We start from the raw sequence: 16323 nt of genomic DNA on the forward strand, positions 1-16323 counted from the left end.
GAGCCAAGGAACAAATGGTGGTGGAAGGAGGACTGTTATGTGGAGTTCAGGAAGGAGTTAAGACAGGCACTGGGTGGTAGTGAAGAGTTGCCAGATGGCTGGTCAACCACTGCAAAAATAGTGAGAGAGACAGCTAGGAAGATACTTGGTATGTCATCTGGACAGAGGAAGGAAGACAAGGAGACTTGGTGGTGGAATGAGAAAGTACAGGAAAGTATACAGAGGAAGAGGTTGGTGAAGAAGAAGTAGGATAGTCAGAAAGATGAAGAAAGTTGACAGGGGTACAAGGAGATGCAGCATAAGGTGAAGGCAAAGGAAAAGGTGTAAGGTGAGTTGTATGACAGGTTAGACACTAAGGAAGGAGAAAAGGACTTGTACCAATTTGCTAGACAGAGGAACCAAGCTGGGAAGGATGATGATGATGAAGGATAGAGATGGAAATGTGTTGACAAGCAAGGATAGTGTGTTGAGATGGTGGAAGGAGTACTTTGAGGGGCTGATGAATGAAGAAAATGGGAGCGAGAGAAGGTTGGATGATGTGGGGATAGTGAATCAGGAAGTGCAGTGGATTAGCAAGGATGAAGTGAGGGCAGCTATGAAGAGGATGAAGAGTGAAAAGGCAGTTGGTCCAGATGATATACAGTGCATCTGGAAAGTATTCACACCCCTTCACTTTCCCCACAATTTGTTATGTTACAGCCTTATTCCAAAATGGATTAAATTCCTTTTTTTCTCATCAATCTACACACAATACCCCATAATGACAAAGGGAAAAAGGTTTTGTAGAATTTTTTGCAAATTTATTAAAAATAAAAAACTGAAATATTGCATGTACATAAGTATTCACACCCTTTGCTATGACACTCAAAATTGAGCTCAGGTTCATCCTGTTTCCACTGATCATCCTTGAGATGTTTCTACATCTTGATTGGAGTCCACCTCTAGTAAATTCAATGGATTGGACATGATTTGGAAAGGCACACACCTGTCTATATAAGGTCCCACTGTTGACAGTGCATGTCAGAGCAGAAACCAAGCCATGAAGTCAAAGTAATTGTCTGTGGACCTCCGAGACAGGATTGTATTGAGGCACAGATCTGGAGAAGGGTACAAAAAATGTTCTACAGCTTTGAAGGTCCCGAAGAGCACAGTGGTCTCCATCATTCGTAAATGGAAAAAGTTTGGCTCCACCAGGACTCTTCCTAGAGCTGGCCGCCCAGCCAAACTGAACAATCGGGGGAGAAGGGCCTTGGTCAGGGAGGTGACCAAGAACCCGATGGTCACTCTGACAGAGCTCCAGCTTTCCTCTGTGGAGATGGGAGAACCTTCCAGAAGGACAACCATCTCTGCAGCACTCCACCAATCAGGCCTTTATGGTAGAGTGGCCAGACGGAAGCCTCTGCTCAGTAAAAGGCACATGACAGCCCGCTTGGAGTTTGCCAGAAAGCACCTAAAGGACTCTCAGACCATGACAAACAAGATTCTCTGGTCTGATGAAACCAAGATTGAACTCTTTGGCCTGAATGCCAAACATCACGTCTGGAGGAAACCAGGCACCTCTCATCACCTTGCTAATACCATCCCTACAGTGAAGCATGGTGGTGGCAGCATCATGCTGTGGGGATGTTTTTCAGCGGCAGGAACTGGGAGACTGGTCAGGATCGAGGGGAAGATGAATGGAGCAAAGTACAGAGAGATCCTTGATGAAAACCTGCTCCAGAGCGCTCAGGACCTCAGACTGGGGCGAAGGTTTACCTTTCAACACGACAATGACCCTAAGCACACAGCCAAAACAACAAAGGAGTGGCTTCAGGACAAGTCTGTGAATGTCCTTCAGTGGCCCAGCCAGAGCCCAGACTTGAACCCCATTGAACATCTCTGGAAAGACCTGAAAATAGCTGTGCAGCGACGCTCCCCATCTAACCTTACAGAGCTCGAGAGGATCTGCAGAGAAGAATGGGAGAAATACCCCAAATTTAGGTGTGCCAAGCTTGTAGCTTCATACCCAAGAAGACTTGAGGCAGTAATCGCTGCCAAGGGTGCCTCAACCAAGTACTGAGTAAAGGGTGTGAATACTTATGTACATGCAATATTTCAGTTTTTTATTTTTAATAAATTTGCAAAAAATTCTACAAAACCTTTTTCGCTTTGTCATTATGAGGTATTGTATGTAGATTGATGAGAAAAAAAAGGAATTTAATCCATTTTGGAATAAGGCTGTAACATAACAAAATGTGGGGAAAGTGAAGGGGTGCGAATACCTCCCGGATGCACTGTACCTCTGGAGGCATGGAGATGTTTAGGGGAGATGGCAGTGGAGTTTTTAACTAGGTTGTTTAACACATCTTGGAAAGTGAGAGGATGCCTGAGGAGTGGAGAAGAAGTATACTGGTACCAATTTTCAAGAATAAGGGTGATGTGCAGAGCTATAGTAACTACAGAGAAGTATGTAGGAGTGGTGCAGGATATGTATGAGGGCAGTGTAACAGTGGTCTATGATGTTTGCGGATGACATTGTGATCTGTAGCGAGAGTAAGGAGCATGCTGAGGAGAGCCTGGAGAGGTGAAGGTATGCACTGGAGAGAAGAGGAATGAAAGTCAGTAGGAGCAAGACAGAATATGCATGAATGAGAGGGAGGACAGTGGAATGGCGAGGATGCAAGGAGTAGAGGTGACGAAGGTGTACGAGTTTAAATACTTGGGATCAACTGCTCAAAGTAATGGGGAGAGCAGAAAAGAGGTGAAGAAGATAGTGCAGGCAGGGTGGAGTGAGTGGAGAAGAGTGTAGGAGTGATTTGTGACAGAAGGGTACCAGCAAGAATTAAAGGAAAGGTTTACAAGATGGTTGTGAGGCCAGCTATGTTATATGGTTTGGAGACAGTGGCACTGATGAAAAGACAGGAGGTGGAGCTGGAGGTGGCAGAGTTGAAGATGCTAAGATTTTCACTGGGAGTGACGAAGAAGGACAGGATTAGGGATGATTATATTAGAGGGACAGCTCAGGTTGGACAGTTTGGAGACAAAGCAAGAGTGCAGAGGACAGGAAGAGATGGAAACGGATGATCTGCTGAAGCGACCCTTAACCAGAGCAGCCAAAAGTAGTTCACTTTTTCATCCATTCATATTCTATACTTGTTTGATTCAGTGACAGGCTGCGCGTGCACACACACACACACACACACACACGCGTCTTATCTATGGACAATTTAAAGACTCCAATTCACCTATCATGCATGTCTTTGGACTATGGGTGGATCCTGGTGTACTTGAAGGAAACCCATGCTAACGCAAGGAGAACATGGTGACATAAAGCGAACATGCTAACATAAGGAGAACATGCATACTAAGTTCTCTGGGGCAACAGCACTAACCACTAAGCCACTAAGTCACCCTAATTTCTTGTCCTAAAAACATAATTTGGTGTGATTGGTCCAATTGTATACTTGATTAGTTACAATGCTCTTAAATGGCGCCCTCCTGGAGAAGTAGATATTTTGTAAGAGCAGGACTGTGGACACCTCAGAAAGCAACAATGGAAGCCAAACAGAAACACGTGTAGACCAAAACTCACCTATCAAAAAAGAAAGAGCTTGAAGGGTTGCATAAAGTGGTAGCAACATAAATTTAAAGCTGAGTATCTTACTGAAGGCTGAAATTACAGTACACCATATAAGCTGGGTGTATAACATTGCTAAAGCAACTCTGGAAAGAACCATACACTAAATGCAACACATAAAAATATACACATGTAATAAAAATACAGCAGGAGTGTAGCACTTTGTAGATGTGGAGACAGTATCTGCAGTAAAACTCCCACATATTAGACTATTGTGTACATCACACATACACATGCTAATAGCTATGTTATCTGGATAACTTTATAGGTAATAAAACCTTAAGTGACGTACCCACAGCCAGGTCCAGCTGCACACCGACCCAGATGCCCTTGGCGAACTCCACTCCTCCAACATAGTGAACCGTTCCTCTCCTCTTCCCCACCCACACCTGTTCTCCGGGGGCCATCCAGTCAGGCAGCTGGGCAACTGGTGAGCTCTCGTCCCCGCTGGAATCCCCCGAGGGCTCAGCGCTGCTGGGGTTCGGGCTGGGGCAAGGACTCCCGTGGGGCAAATCTCCCTGAGCCGGCTCCTGGATAGGGGGTTCTCCTCCTCCCCCCCGCTGAGCCGGTGAAGGAGCAGAGGCTGGAGCTGGAGGAGAGGCTGTGCATGTGTCTGGGGGTGAGTCAGGCGTCGAGGCTGGAGCAGCGGGCATCGTTAAGGCCTGAACTGGAGCTGGGATTTGGGTAGGGGCAGGTGCAGCGGTGGGGGCTATAGTTGTGGTGCAAACTGGAACTGCGGTTGGGCAGGAAGGAGGTATAGCGACAGGGCCTTTGCCGTTGTGACAGTTACATATGGGGGCTGGGGTATTTCCAGGGCTGGGTGTGTTGATAACAACAGAGACAACGTCACAAGCCTGTTGACTGCCAGTGTTGCGTGTTTCTATATCTTCCCCTTTTTGCTGTGTTCCAGCAGGCAACTCTAAACCGTCCCGTGGCCATCCCTCGGCAAAGTGTGCTAAATCGCCCTCCCCGATGCCGTCATCAGCCCCTTTAAAGTCAGTGAATTCCTGGCTGGCGCTGAGGACACAGCTGTGTGGAGGAGAAGAGCTTCGCTGCTGGTCTGTGCAATTGGGGATACTGACTGGAGAGGAAGGTGGGGCGATGAGCTTGCTCTCCAGACCTTCACCGCATGCTGAGAGGGCCGACTGCTCATTGTCACCCATCTGGGGAACAATTTTAGTTTGGGTGCAGCACCTGTCCAGGTCTCTGGGGGCAATGCTGAGGTGGTCAGAACTCTCACTGGCACTGAAAGGCATGTCAGACAGCGTGGCGTTGGAGGCACTGTGAGAGAAGTAGCCGCTGGTACAACTGCTGGTCGTGGGGCTGCGAGACACCTCCCTCTCCCCCCCTCCGCCACCTACCCCCGCACACCGACCTCCCTTCAGCTCCGGGCGAGCGGAGAGCACCCCCTCCCGGCTCTCCAGGGTGGCGTTGTAGACCTCAAAGTTAGCAAAGTCCTCTGGGATGTAGGGCTGGAGGCTGTTGTAGTCCTGAGGGCCCCGGTCCAGGCTCAAAGCCATGTCTACGTCCGTCTCCTCCTCTTCAGAGTCCTGCTGACCAAGACACATCCAGCAGAGACACGACATCAGAATCAGAATCAGTTTTATCTGGCCAAGTATGTGTACGCCTACACATACAAGGCCTTTGACTCCGGTTCCTCCATTGCTCTCCATGTACTCACACACAACAGCCATACAGCTAACACAAAGACTACAAGGTAAACACATTTAACTACTACGTACAGATATAGATGTATGTAAAAAAGTACGTCATAAAAATTTCACCCATAGACATAAAAATGTCACCCATAGAACTACACTATTTCTGTCAACACTTACTGAAGATGACATGAAATGGAGGGAAATGTGAATGATGGAGAACCCCGACGCCATGTTGGAATTCATGCTGGTTACTGAGGACCTTTTTCTGTTGCGTCTCCACACCTGGGGCCGTATTCATGAAACATCTTAAGGCTAAAAGTAGCGCCTAACTGCCCGATTAGGAGTAAATCCTAAAAATAGTAAGTGTGTCACTCCTAAATTTTTCTCTAGCCGAGTGAGTCATGAAGCGTCAGGACCGTCTCGAGGACTCCTAAGAATCAGAACAGACCCAGAAAGCGGCTGTTTTTGTTTTACTGGAGGTTCAAATTTACCTTTGATTATTTCTTTCCTTTCATGGACAAAGTTGTAAAAGAAGTAAAAGTTGGTCTCGCAACCAGTTTGGTTTTGGCTGATGTTTCCATGGTGACGTGTCCGGCTTGTTCCCTTGCTGCGATCATCGGAAAGGCAGCATTTAAAAACCTACATAGCGATCCAATAATTATTCTGAGAAGTGGTGTAGGTGTTTGAGGCTTTATGGTCGAAACGTCAAGAGGCTACATTTAATTAGGAGCATTTAAGCAAGTGTGCGGACTCTAATTTTCTTGTTGGGGTTCAAACCCTGGAGGGGTCGAACCCTATTGTTTTCCGCTCGGTTTATAATTTGTAGTCTGCTGCCGCGGCTCAAACTGCAGTGAGCTGGAATGAGCAAGGAACGTGAAACTTGACCCAATAAATGGAAATGACGCACAAATGCTTCACAAGAAACATGATTACAATTGGCCAGATGGCGGCGCTATAGTTAAAAAACTTAGTGTTGTCTACTCTTAGCTACTACTACTACTTTCGGCTGCTCTTGTTAGGGGGCGCCACAGCGGATCGCCCGTTTCCATCTCTTCCTGTCCTTTGCGTCTTCCTCTGTCACACCAGCCACCCGCATGTCCTCCCTCACCACATCCATAAACCTCCTGTTTGGCCTTCGTCTTCTCCTCTTCCCTGGCAGCTCCACATTCAGCATTCTTCTCCCAATATACCCAGCATCTCTCCTCCACACATGTCCAAACCATCTCAATCTCTCCTCTCTTGCTTTGTCTCCAAACCGTCCAACCTGAGCAGTCCCTCTAATATACTCGTTCCTAATCCTGTCCTTCTTCGTCACTCCCAATGAACATCTTATCATCTTCAACTCTGCCACCTCCAGCTCCACCTCCTGTCTTTTCGTCAGTGCTACCGTCTCCAAACTATACAACATAGCTGGCCTCACAACCATCTTGTAAACCTTCCCTTTAACTCTTGCTGGTACCCTTCTGTCACACATCACTCCTGACACTCTTCTCAAACCACTCCACCCCGCCTGCACTCTCTTCTTCACCTCTCTTCTGCACTCCCCATATTTAAACTCATATGCCTTCATCACCTCTCCTCCTTGCATCCTGACCATTCCACTATCCTCCCTCTCATTCATGCATACGTATTCCGTCTTGCTCCTACTGACTTTCATTCCTCTTCTCTCCAGTGCATACCTCCACCTCTCCTCAACCTGCACCCTACTCTGACTACAGATCACAATGTCATCCACAAACATCATAGTCCACGGAGACTCCTGCCTGATCTCGTCTGTCAGCCTGTCCATCACCACTGCAAACAAGGAAGGGCTCAGAGCCGATCCTTGATATAATCCCACCTCCACCTTGAACCCATCTGTCATTCCAACCGTACACCTCACCACTGTCACACAGCCCTCATACATATCCTGCACCACTCCTACATACTTCTCTGCAACTGCTGACTTCCTGACACAATACATCACCTCCTCTCTCGGCACCCTGTCATATGCGTTCTCTAAATCCACAAAGACACAATGTACCTCCTTCTGTTGTTTAGTCTTAGTGCGAAGATAAAATGCTTGATGAATACGGCCCCAGCTCACCTGTATGCGATTCGTTTGTTTCCCTGCCATGGATGAGCATGTTTGTAGGTTGTTGAGCCATCAGCTAGTGCAGCAGAATGCCTACGGCGGTGTGTTGCTGTGTGCAGGACACAGCCGTGTGCAGCCCTTACGGCAAGTTTAATCTCAATACCGCATGGCTGTGTGTCACACGTACAGCTGTGTGCGGGTTAAGCTGAAACTTAAGAGCAGTGTGCGGCAGAGTGTGCGCCACAGCCGTGTGTGGCTGTGTGTATCAGGCATGCAGCACTATGCTGCAGCGTGTGTGTATCAGATGTGTCAGTGTGCTGCAATTTGTGTAACACCTGCAGCAGTGTGTGTGAGACACAACATTGTGTGACACTGTGTGCGATCCTAGCGTGTTACCCTGGCAGCATTGTGTGACACTAACAGAATTAACCTTTACAGCAGTGTGTTTAACCCCTGTAGTTTTGTGTGACACTGTGTGCAACACTTACAGTACAGCAGTATGGGTGACACTTACAGCGGCAGTGTGTGGCAGTGTGTGGCTGAGCTGTCTGCTGGTGGGGGTGGAGGTGGGGGTGGATGTGGAGGTGGAAGGCTTGCAGTGGCCCTCGCTGCCTGCCCTGGGCCGGCGCCAGGGGCAGGGAGGGGGGAGCAGTGCAGGGCTGTCCACACATGAGCGCATGCTCTGCAGATGGGTCAGAACAACAGCACACACTTCACACACACAAAGCATGCATGGAGCCAGGCGGGCCTGTTTCAAAGTTAGTTCAGTAGCATGCGGTGCCATTTTCCATGAAAACCAATATGCCAGTTAGTTTTAAATGACCGGAACAGCCACAGACTATCAACTGTCTGGAAGAAAAATAGTTGTGTTGAAGAGTTCAATCACCACAATTGTTTCAGAATTGATCCCCGTAGGGCAGGGGTGCCCAACTCCAGGCCTCGAGGGCCGCAGCGTCTGCAGGTATTTGTTGCAGCCATGCACTACACCACCTGATTTAACTAATTCCTTCCCCTCCTTGGTCCAAGGGGTGAGCTAATTAGTTAAATCAGGTGGTGTAGTGCATGGGTGGAACAAATACCCGCAGGCACAGAGGACAACCTGGGATGACCCCCCCAAGGTTGGACAACCCCAGGGTTCAAACCCAGGACCTTCTTCCTGTGAGGCGACAGCGTTAACCACTGGTCTTGGTACTGCTCTAGCCATATTATCAGGAATGATCTCAGAATGACGTATTTCCAACTGAATATTGTGGCTGTCCCCAGCTGAAGTCATGCTTCTGTAAGTCATGCCAGTCCTGTTCAGTCCAGTGTCATACAATACGGCGGATGAGACCTCATTATGAATTACGGAGCTTTGTTTATACTCATACAGCACGCAGCACAGTGTTAACATCAGTAATCAGTAAGGAGCTTTAGATGATGAGTAATTTTTGCTGATGTCAATTGAAAGAGATTACAAGTAAGTTATGAGACCACATAGTGCAGAACAAGTAATGGAATTTGTCAAAAGATGAAGTAACGATGCAAGAAAATGATAAACAAAGATGGGGGTTTGGGTATGGGAGGGAGAACGCAGAGGACGACGAGATCCAGAAAATGAGGGAATGAAGAGAAAGAGAAACGGGGAAGAAGCAAAAAACATCAGGGGAGTAGAATGGAGAAAACAGACACACATAAATCCGACCCTCCAAACCGATGAAGCACCCGCCTCCCCTCCTTACCTCTTGTCCCAGCAGAGGCCGGGCCTCCAGGGCCCTCTTGGCCTTGCCCTCCTCTTTGACAGGCAGCAGGGACTTGAGGAACTTGGGTGGCTGGGGGGAGAGGACCTTGAACGGGCTCGAGTTGAAAAAGGTAGGGCTCTCCGGCACCGCACCTGAGGGGGAAACAAGCAGCGGTTGCCAGGTCAGAATTTAGCAGCCAACTGGAACGTTCCTACATACTTCCATACTCTGTTCCTTTGAAAGTTGATTTTAGGATTTTGCTATTCACTTCCAAGCCAACTGGGGTTGCAGGGATGCTGGCGCCTATCCCAGCAGTCAGTGGGTGGGGAGACACCCTGGACAGGCCGCCAGGCCATCACACGGGTGGAGAATTCGTTGGAAGAAATAAATTTGCTTCCTTGGAGCACACAGCGATTATGCAAAGGATCACGATGATCCCGCGACCCCAACTGGGATAAGCGGCTTGGATAATGGATGGATGGATGAACTTTTAAGCCATGCCGTGGTCTCGCACCTGCGCGGATAACAGGGGCTGCATTCATGAAACATCCTAAGGCTAGAAGTAGCTCCTAACTGGCCCATAAAGGAGAAAATCCTAAAAATAACATGGCTGTGTCAGGCCTAATTTTAAGACTGAGGCATTTTAACACTAAAACCAGCTGCTAAATCAACAAAAGGTTCGGGCCGACTCACTAAGACCAAATCATGACAGTCCTGTTAGACCGGGAGCTGATCACAGCTCCAAATGTAATTATTTCTTTCCTTTCATGGACAAGTTGTGCAAGAAGTAAAAACTGATCTAATTTGGTTTTCGTTCGTTAGCGTGGCGATATGTCGGGCTTCTTCCCATCCGCCATGATCATTCTACATTATCGATGAAAAAGGCTGCATTTTAAAGCCTACGTAGCCTATCTGATCATTATGTTATAGGAGGTGCCAGATATTTAACAGGCTGCAGTAATTACCCAAAATTAATCCTACTTGATTAAGTCAGTGTTCTGTTTTTAATTTCATGTACGTAGTCAGCAGCACATACATTTTCTCTAAACGTAAGTGTTTTATTTGACTAGGGTAACATGATGTGTACTTCCTGCCATTGCTTTGCTGGTCTACTGTGTAGACCATGTTAGAATCCCTCCCCAAGTGTTTTGGGAATCCAGCCGATCCAAAATTTGAGGGTTTTTTTGTGGAAGAATTCATCAACACACAGACCGGTCCTCTTGTCAGCCAATCACCGTGGGCACAGGAAGCGAGTGAACCTGTGAAACATGACGTCTCCATGGCAACAGAGTCAACCTCACCCTCTCCTCTTAGTTCAAGTCGTCACCCAGTTCCTTAGTAAAAGTTGGTCTCAGCAGCTTCTTGAATTGGTTTTAAGAAGGGAAGGGTTTGTTTTCTTCCCCCCCTTTTTCTCCCCAGTTGTACCCGGCCAATTACCCCCACTCTTCTGAGCTGTCCCGGTTGTTGCTCCACCCATTCTGCAGCATTCTTCCTTCGATACACGTGGAGTCGCCAGCCGCTTCTTTTCACCTGACAGTGAGGAGTTTCGCCAGGAGGACGTAGCGTGTGAGAGGATCACGCTATTCCCCCCCAGTTCCCCCTCCTCTCCGAACAGGCGCCCCGACTGACCAGAGGAGGCGCTAGTGCAGTGACCAGGACACACACCCACATCCAGCTTCCCAGCCACAGACACAGCCAATTGTGTCTGCAGGGACGCTCGACCAAGCCGGAGGTAACACAGGGATTCGAACCGGCGATCCTCATGTTGGTAGGAAACGGAATAGACCGCTACGCTACCTGGACGCCCCTTTAAGAAGGGAATTTTAGTGCCATTTAGGAGTCCTCTTAGTGCTAAGATTAAATACTTCATGCATACGGACCCTGACCTTTTCAGTCCTTGTGAACCGTGAGATCATCACACCTTTCCCTTCCTGCTGTTTTGAAGTTCGGGCGACCAGTCTGCAGGTGTGTTGCTGACGGACTCTGAACGAGCCGGCTGGAGGAGCCCCGGTCAGCTTCTCCACTCTCTACCTTCACATCTCCCAAAACAACTCTTTTAAAATGTGCCACTTTGCAAGGTTTTCATCATCTTCCAGCCTTTCAGATGTTTTATTGACTGTTCTTGTTCTGATATTTGTAAAGACGCTGTGCAGACCGGTACTGAGGAGCTCTATTTTATTTAGCTGGATTCTATTTGATTTAGCCAGGAGGCAGATGATACGCGGTCTGTAAGCGCCACGTTGTGTACGTGTGTGATCTTCATGTAGCTTACTGTGGTCCTCCTTGTTCTTGATGGGCGTGCTACAAGGGGAGCCATCCTGGAAACTAAAACTGGAGCCATCCACATGAGACTCATAATGATCCTGGACAGACAAACACAGGTTATGTTAGCTGGGCGAACCACCACGAGGTTAAAGGTAAACAGGTAGCTAGTCTCTCTTAAACTGTAGACTGCACGAAAGAAAAAAGAAATCATTTTTTTAGCATAATTCTTTATAAATTTATAAGGTCAAGACTCCCAAGTAGAGTCAAAAGGGGCTTGCCATACTAATTCCTGATCTAAAATAGCCAGATAGCTGGAGATAAAATTCTATATATTTAACATTTATGTAATATATATTTGGTTAATTCTTTATTATGGCTTTGCATGGAAAAGAGGCAAAGCTTTGTAGCTATCTACCACTGTCATTACCCAGCTCAGAAAAGAAATGTCATTCCCTCCCCTCCCCCCTTTTCTCTCCAATTGTACTTGGCCAATTACCCCACTCTTCCGAGCCGTCCCGGTCGCTGCTCCACCCCCTCTGCCGATCCGCAGAGGGCTGCAGACTACCACATGCCTCCTCCCATAAATGTGGAATCGCCGGCCACTTCTTTTCACCTGACAGTGAGGAGTTTCACCAGGGGGACGTAGCATGTGGGAGGATCACGCTATTCCCCCCAGTTCCCCTTCCCCCCTGAACAGCCCCCCCGACCGACCAGAGGAGGTGTTAGTGCAGCGACCAGGACACATACCCACATCCGGCTTCCCACCCGCAGACATGGCAAATTGTGTCTGTAGGGACGCCCGACCAAGCCGGAGGTAACATGGGGATTCGAACTGGCGATCCCCATGTTGGTAGGCAATGGAATAGACCACCACGCCACCCAGACGCCCTGAACCACAGTTTAAAAACATATCATATTATTACTAACACAGTAACGGTGTGACCTACCTTACAGTCGTCGTCTTCAGTCGGGTCCGTTTTACTACACGAGCACTAAAGAAGGAAAAGAGATGAGTGTCAGTGTCCCACCATTGTTATTCTTATTTACGATGATCACCAGTAGTTATCAGGAGCACAGAGCGTGACTTTGGTTCTTACGTGCTGTACATTGGGTGTGCTGATACTCCTCCTCAGGTGTCTCCCCTTGGCAGCGAGCGCCTCCTTTACCGTCACCGCCTGCACAGAGACAAAAAAGCTGCTCAACATACACAAAATATATACTTCTCTTTATACCCGCTGACTGTATTTTTCTATACTTAATTACAACAAACAAGACGTGACAAAGATGTGAATTCTGACTCTGCTTGTCTTTGGATTGTGGGAGGAGTTCAGAGCACCTCAGAGACACATTACAATTTCCACTACAGGGTAACACAAACTCCACCCAGAAGGACTTGGGTCAAACCTCAACGTCATCTTGCTGTTGGGGTTGCAATGCCAAGCAGTTGGCCACCATTTCATCAGCTTCCTTGGGGCGATTCGTTTTTTGAATTAAAAAAAAAATCCTGTGGGTGTGTGTGCGTCTGCGTGAGTTAGCATGTGAGTGTCCAGATGTACAGAGTACCTGTCGTAACCGCTCCAGACTGAGGATGTTCTCCACCTCCAAAACACCTCTCGTGTATTTCTCAATGTAAGTCTCTCCATCTGGAGTCTCCTCGGCCTCCCCGCGGGCGGCCATGAGGGCTAAGGTCTCCCTCGCCTCGGGCTCTTCTGAGGCCTGCCAGGACAGGAGGACCAGCAGACAGACAGACAGACAGACAGACAGACAGACAGACAGACAGACAGACAGACAGACAGACAGACAGACAGACAGACAGACAGACAGATAGACAGACAGACAGACAGACAGACAGACAGACAGAGTGAGCTGCCGAAAATACACCATCCATACTGACACATGCAATGCAATACAGCGTTTTGTTAGATGGAGAGATATGATTTGGACTTCAAGCGGGTCCAGGTTATTGTACCTTTGGTATGTTGGACACGATGTCATAAGTCACTCCACAGGAGTAAAGTGTGTTCTTTAAGGACATTCTTCTCTTCAGACTCTGAGTGAAGCTCTGTATAAAAAAAGTAAGAAGAGCAAAATATACGAACCATTCATTTCAATCCTGTGCCTGAAGACTGACCCGCCATTTTCACCAGGATCTTTATTCAGACATGTTATATGAATAATAAAAAACACATATTTAATGTAAGGCGTAAAAGCATGCAGCAATCCTTCCATTATTCAAGCCGCTTATCCCAATTGGGGTCGCGGGATGCTGGAGTCTATCCTAGCAGTCATTGGACGGCAGGTGGGGAGACACCCTGGACAGGCCGCCAGTCCATCACAGGGCCGACACACACACACACACACACACACACACACACACACACACACACACACCAAGGGGCAATTCAGTATGGCCGATTCACCTGACCTACATGTCTTTGGACTGCGGGAGGAAACCGGAGCCCCCGGAGGAAACCCACGCAGACACGGGGAGAACATGAAAACTCCACACAGAGGACGACCCGGGACGACCCCCCCCAAGGTTGGACTACCCCGGGGGCTCAAGCCCAGGACCTTCTTGCTGTGAGGCGACTGTGCTAACCACTGCACCACTGTGCCGCCTGCATGCAGCAATCCATTGTATGTAATTAGATTACTGGCAGAAACAGATCGACTGCAATTCATACAGCGTGTTGACATCGGCCACAAAGAGCTGCTCTGGTTGTGGAAATGTCATCTCTGACATACAGCAAACGAGTTGCTCTTATAACAATCAGCATAACTGCAAACACAAATGACTTGCTGTTACTTTTGCCTCTGAGTTGTTAAAAATTTCCCTTCCAACAACAAAACCTTTGGTTTGATTTGAAGATGGTGTTTGATGACAAGAGACAAACTTGCCATTTGCTTTGCAATTTAGTGAAAAATCAAATCCAAAGACAATGCGGACACAATGCAGACAAGGTGAGCAAATGTAAAGGAAGGAAAAGGAAAGTGTGGGACGGTAGTTTTTGTTTTCCACATGAAACATACTACAGATACAGATAAAATGAAAACATCGGGTGTAAATGGAGTCTAATAACCAAAGTGAGCCTCCTGGTGCTGACCTGTTTGTTGTAGATGTTGACAGCGATCCTCTTGCGGACCACCAGCTCCATGGAGGCGGGGTGGCTGAGCTGAACGGTGACCTTAATGATCAAGTAGATGCGCTCATTGGGCGACGTCACTCGATTCAGGTGCACAGAGTCATGGATGGACGAGTCCCAGGAGCAAACCACCGACACCTGGAGGAGGATTTTGAAAGAAGTGGGCGCAGCTCAGTCGATACCTCAGTCACTAGGCGGAGCTCAGTCACTAATAATTCCCTTTGTGGCCACAGGGGGGGGCAGCAGAGATAGTTGTTTACCTCGTCATCGCTGTGTCTGATGATGGGCAAATAGAAGAACTGGCTCCCATGCTCCTTGGGTAAGATAGAGTTGACTCCCGCAGCGTGGGGCCCTGTCAGCTGCTCGTTTACTGTCAGATTATCCGCTGATACCAAGGCAGAGAGAGGGTTAAGAGTTAGTGTTTATCAAACAACAAAAACGCCACTGATAATCACGGACGCACAAACCTCACCATTCAAATCCAAAAAGAGTACAGGGATGTGAGCCTCCATTCCCGCAGGTGGGGTCCTACAATCAGTAGAACGTTGGGTTAGAAGTGGATGAGGGCAAGGACACAGATATCGAAGGATGTGTGTGTGTGTGTTCATGTGTATGTGAGAGTGTGTGTGTGTGTGTTTTACCAGTGTGCGGGGGCGCCGGGTATGCCGCTACCAGGCGCAGGGACCAGCACAGCGTTTCTCTCTTCAGTCAGGCCGACCCACTGCTCCACCAGCCGAGCCTCACGTTCCACGTCCTCCTCGGACTTCTCTGGAGAGACAGATGTCCGAGACAGCGGACGGAGGAAGGAATTGGGGGAAAAAAAGGAAAAGGGAGAGTAATGATATGGGGATGATATGATATGAAGATAATATGAGGAGCCGGTGGGACAGGTAGGAGCAACCCAACAGGCCCCACCCCATTTAACGGCGAGTGAATGGCGCTGCTGTTTAAATTGAATTACATTTCCTTTATTAGTCCCCTTGGGGAAGTTCACTTCCCGCAGTTTAAAACATCCTCGCTGTGATGTGTGTAGCTAGGAGCAGTGGGCTGCCGCCTTCTATGCTGCGCCCGGGGACCAACTCCAGTTCTTTTCCCACTGCCTTGCTCAGGGGCACAGACAGGAGTATAATCCCTAACACGCACGTTTCTTTCGATGGTGGGGGAAACCGGAAAACACCTGGAGAAAACCCACCGCAGACACGGGGAGAACATACAAACTCCACAACAGAGGACGACCCGGGATGACCCCCCCAAGGTTGGACAACCCCGGGGTTGGAACCCAGGACCTTCTTGCTGCGAGGCGACAGCGCTAACCACTGCGCCACCGTGCCGCTGTTTATTTAAGTTCAAATATTCTGTTTACATTACGATGTGTTACATCATAGTTTCATACACAATGTGTGAATACTGCAAACTAAAAACCTCGTAGGTAGATTTTCTGTTGGTTTTCCTTTTTGCACTCGACACCATACTCACCAGTTTCTGTGTCCCTCAACTCCACTCCCTATAATACTCCAAATATGTAGATACTACAAGATTGCTGAACGCACCTCTCCAAATACGACTAGACACTTGTGAATTTCAGCTTTGTGTGTTTTTATAAATGCATCCCAGTAGGTGAAATCCCCTGTAAAACCTGACTACCGTATTTACGAGTGGGCCAGACCCACTGACCTGGTTTGTTGATGATCTTCTTGATCTGTTCGTCGAGGTATTCCCTTCGTTTGATGAGCGCCTCGGACCAGCGCTCCCGGACACAGTTGAGGTCTTCCTCCTGGGAGCAGAAGGAAGGAGAGGGTCAGGACCAGGAGGTTCACCGAGGCAGGGGGGGTGATGTAGAGTT

The 16323-nt window shown here is 48.2% G+C and overlaps 1 protein-coding gene across 3 annotated transcripts in view; it reads right to left on the minus strand.

Annotated features, from left to right (window-relative positions):
- Nucleotides 1-16323, minus strand: part of kif13a (kinesin family member 13A) — a 71360-nt gene that overhangs the window by 3262 nt on the left and 51775 nt on the right. For 2 of the 3 annotated variants that reach the window (XM_056285578.1, XM_056285577.1), the window contains 12 exons: nucleotides 16155-16254; nucleotides 15122-15248; nucleotides 14953-15008; nucleotides 14741-14865; nucleotides 14442-14618; nucleotides 13307-13399; nucleotides 12901-13053; nucleotides 12435-12512; nucleotides 12285-12329; nucleotides 11345-11435; nucleotides 9073-9224; nucleotides 3909-5169 (listed from right to left, as the gene is read on the minus strand). In XM_056285578.1, the coding sequence (XP_056141553.1) occupies nucleotides 3909-5169; nucleotides 9073-9224; nucleotides 11345-11435; nucleotides 12285-12329; nucleotides 12435-12512; nucleotides 12901-13053; nucleotides 13307-13399; nucleotides 14442-14618; nucleotides 14741-14865; nucleotides 14953-15008; nucleotides 15122-15248; nucleotides 16155-16254 (2458 nt within the window). The remainder of the gene's footprint in view (nucleotides 1-3908; nucleotides 5170-9072; nucleotides 9225-11344; nucleotides 11436-12284; nucleotides 12330-12434; nucleotides 12513-12900; nucleotides 13054-13306; nucleotides 13400-14441; nucleotides 14619-14740; nucleotides 14866-14952; nucleotides 15009-15121; nucleotides 15249-16154; nucleotides 16255-16323) is intronic. The other variant, XM_056285579.1, reaches the window with a different exon arrangement.

The sequence above is a fragment of the Lampris incognitus genome, chromosome 9 (assembly GCF_029633865.1).
Source record: "Lampris incognitus isolate fLamInc1 chromosome 9, fLamInc1.hap2, whole genome shotgun sequence".
Lineage (NCBI taxonomy): Eukaryota > Metazoa > Chordata > Actinopteri > Lampriformes > Lampridae > Lampris > Lampris incognitus.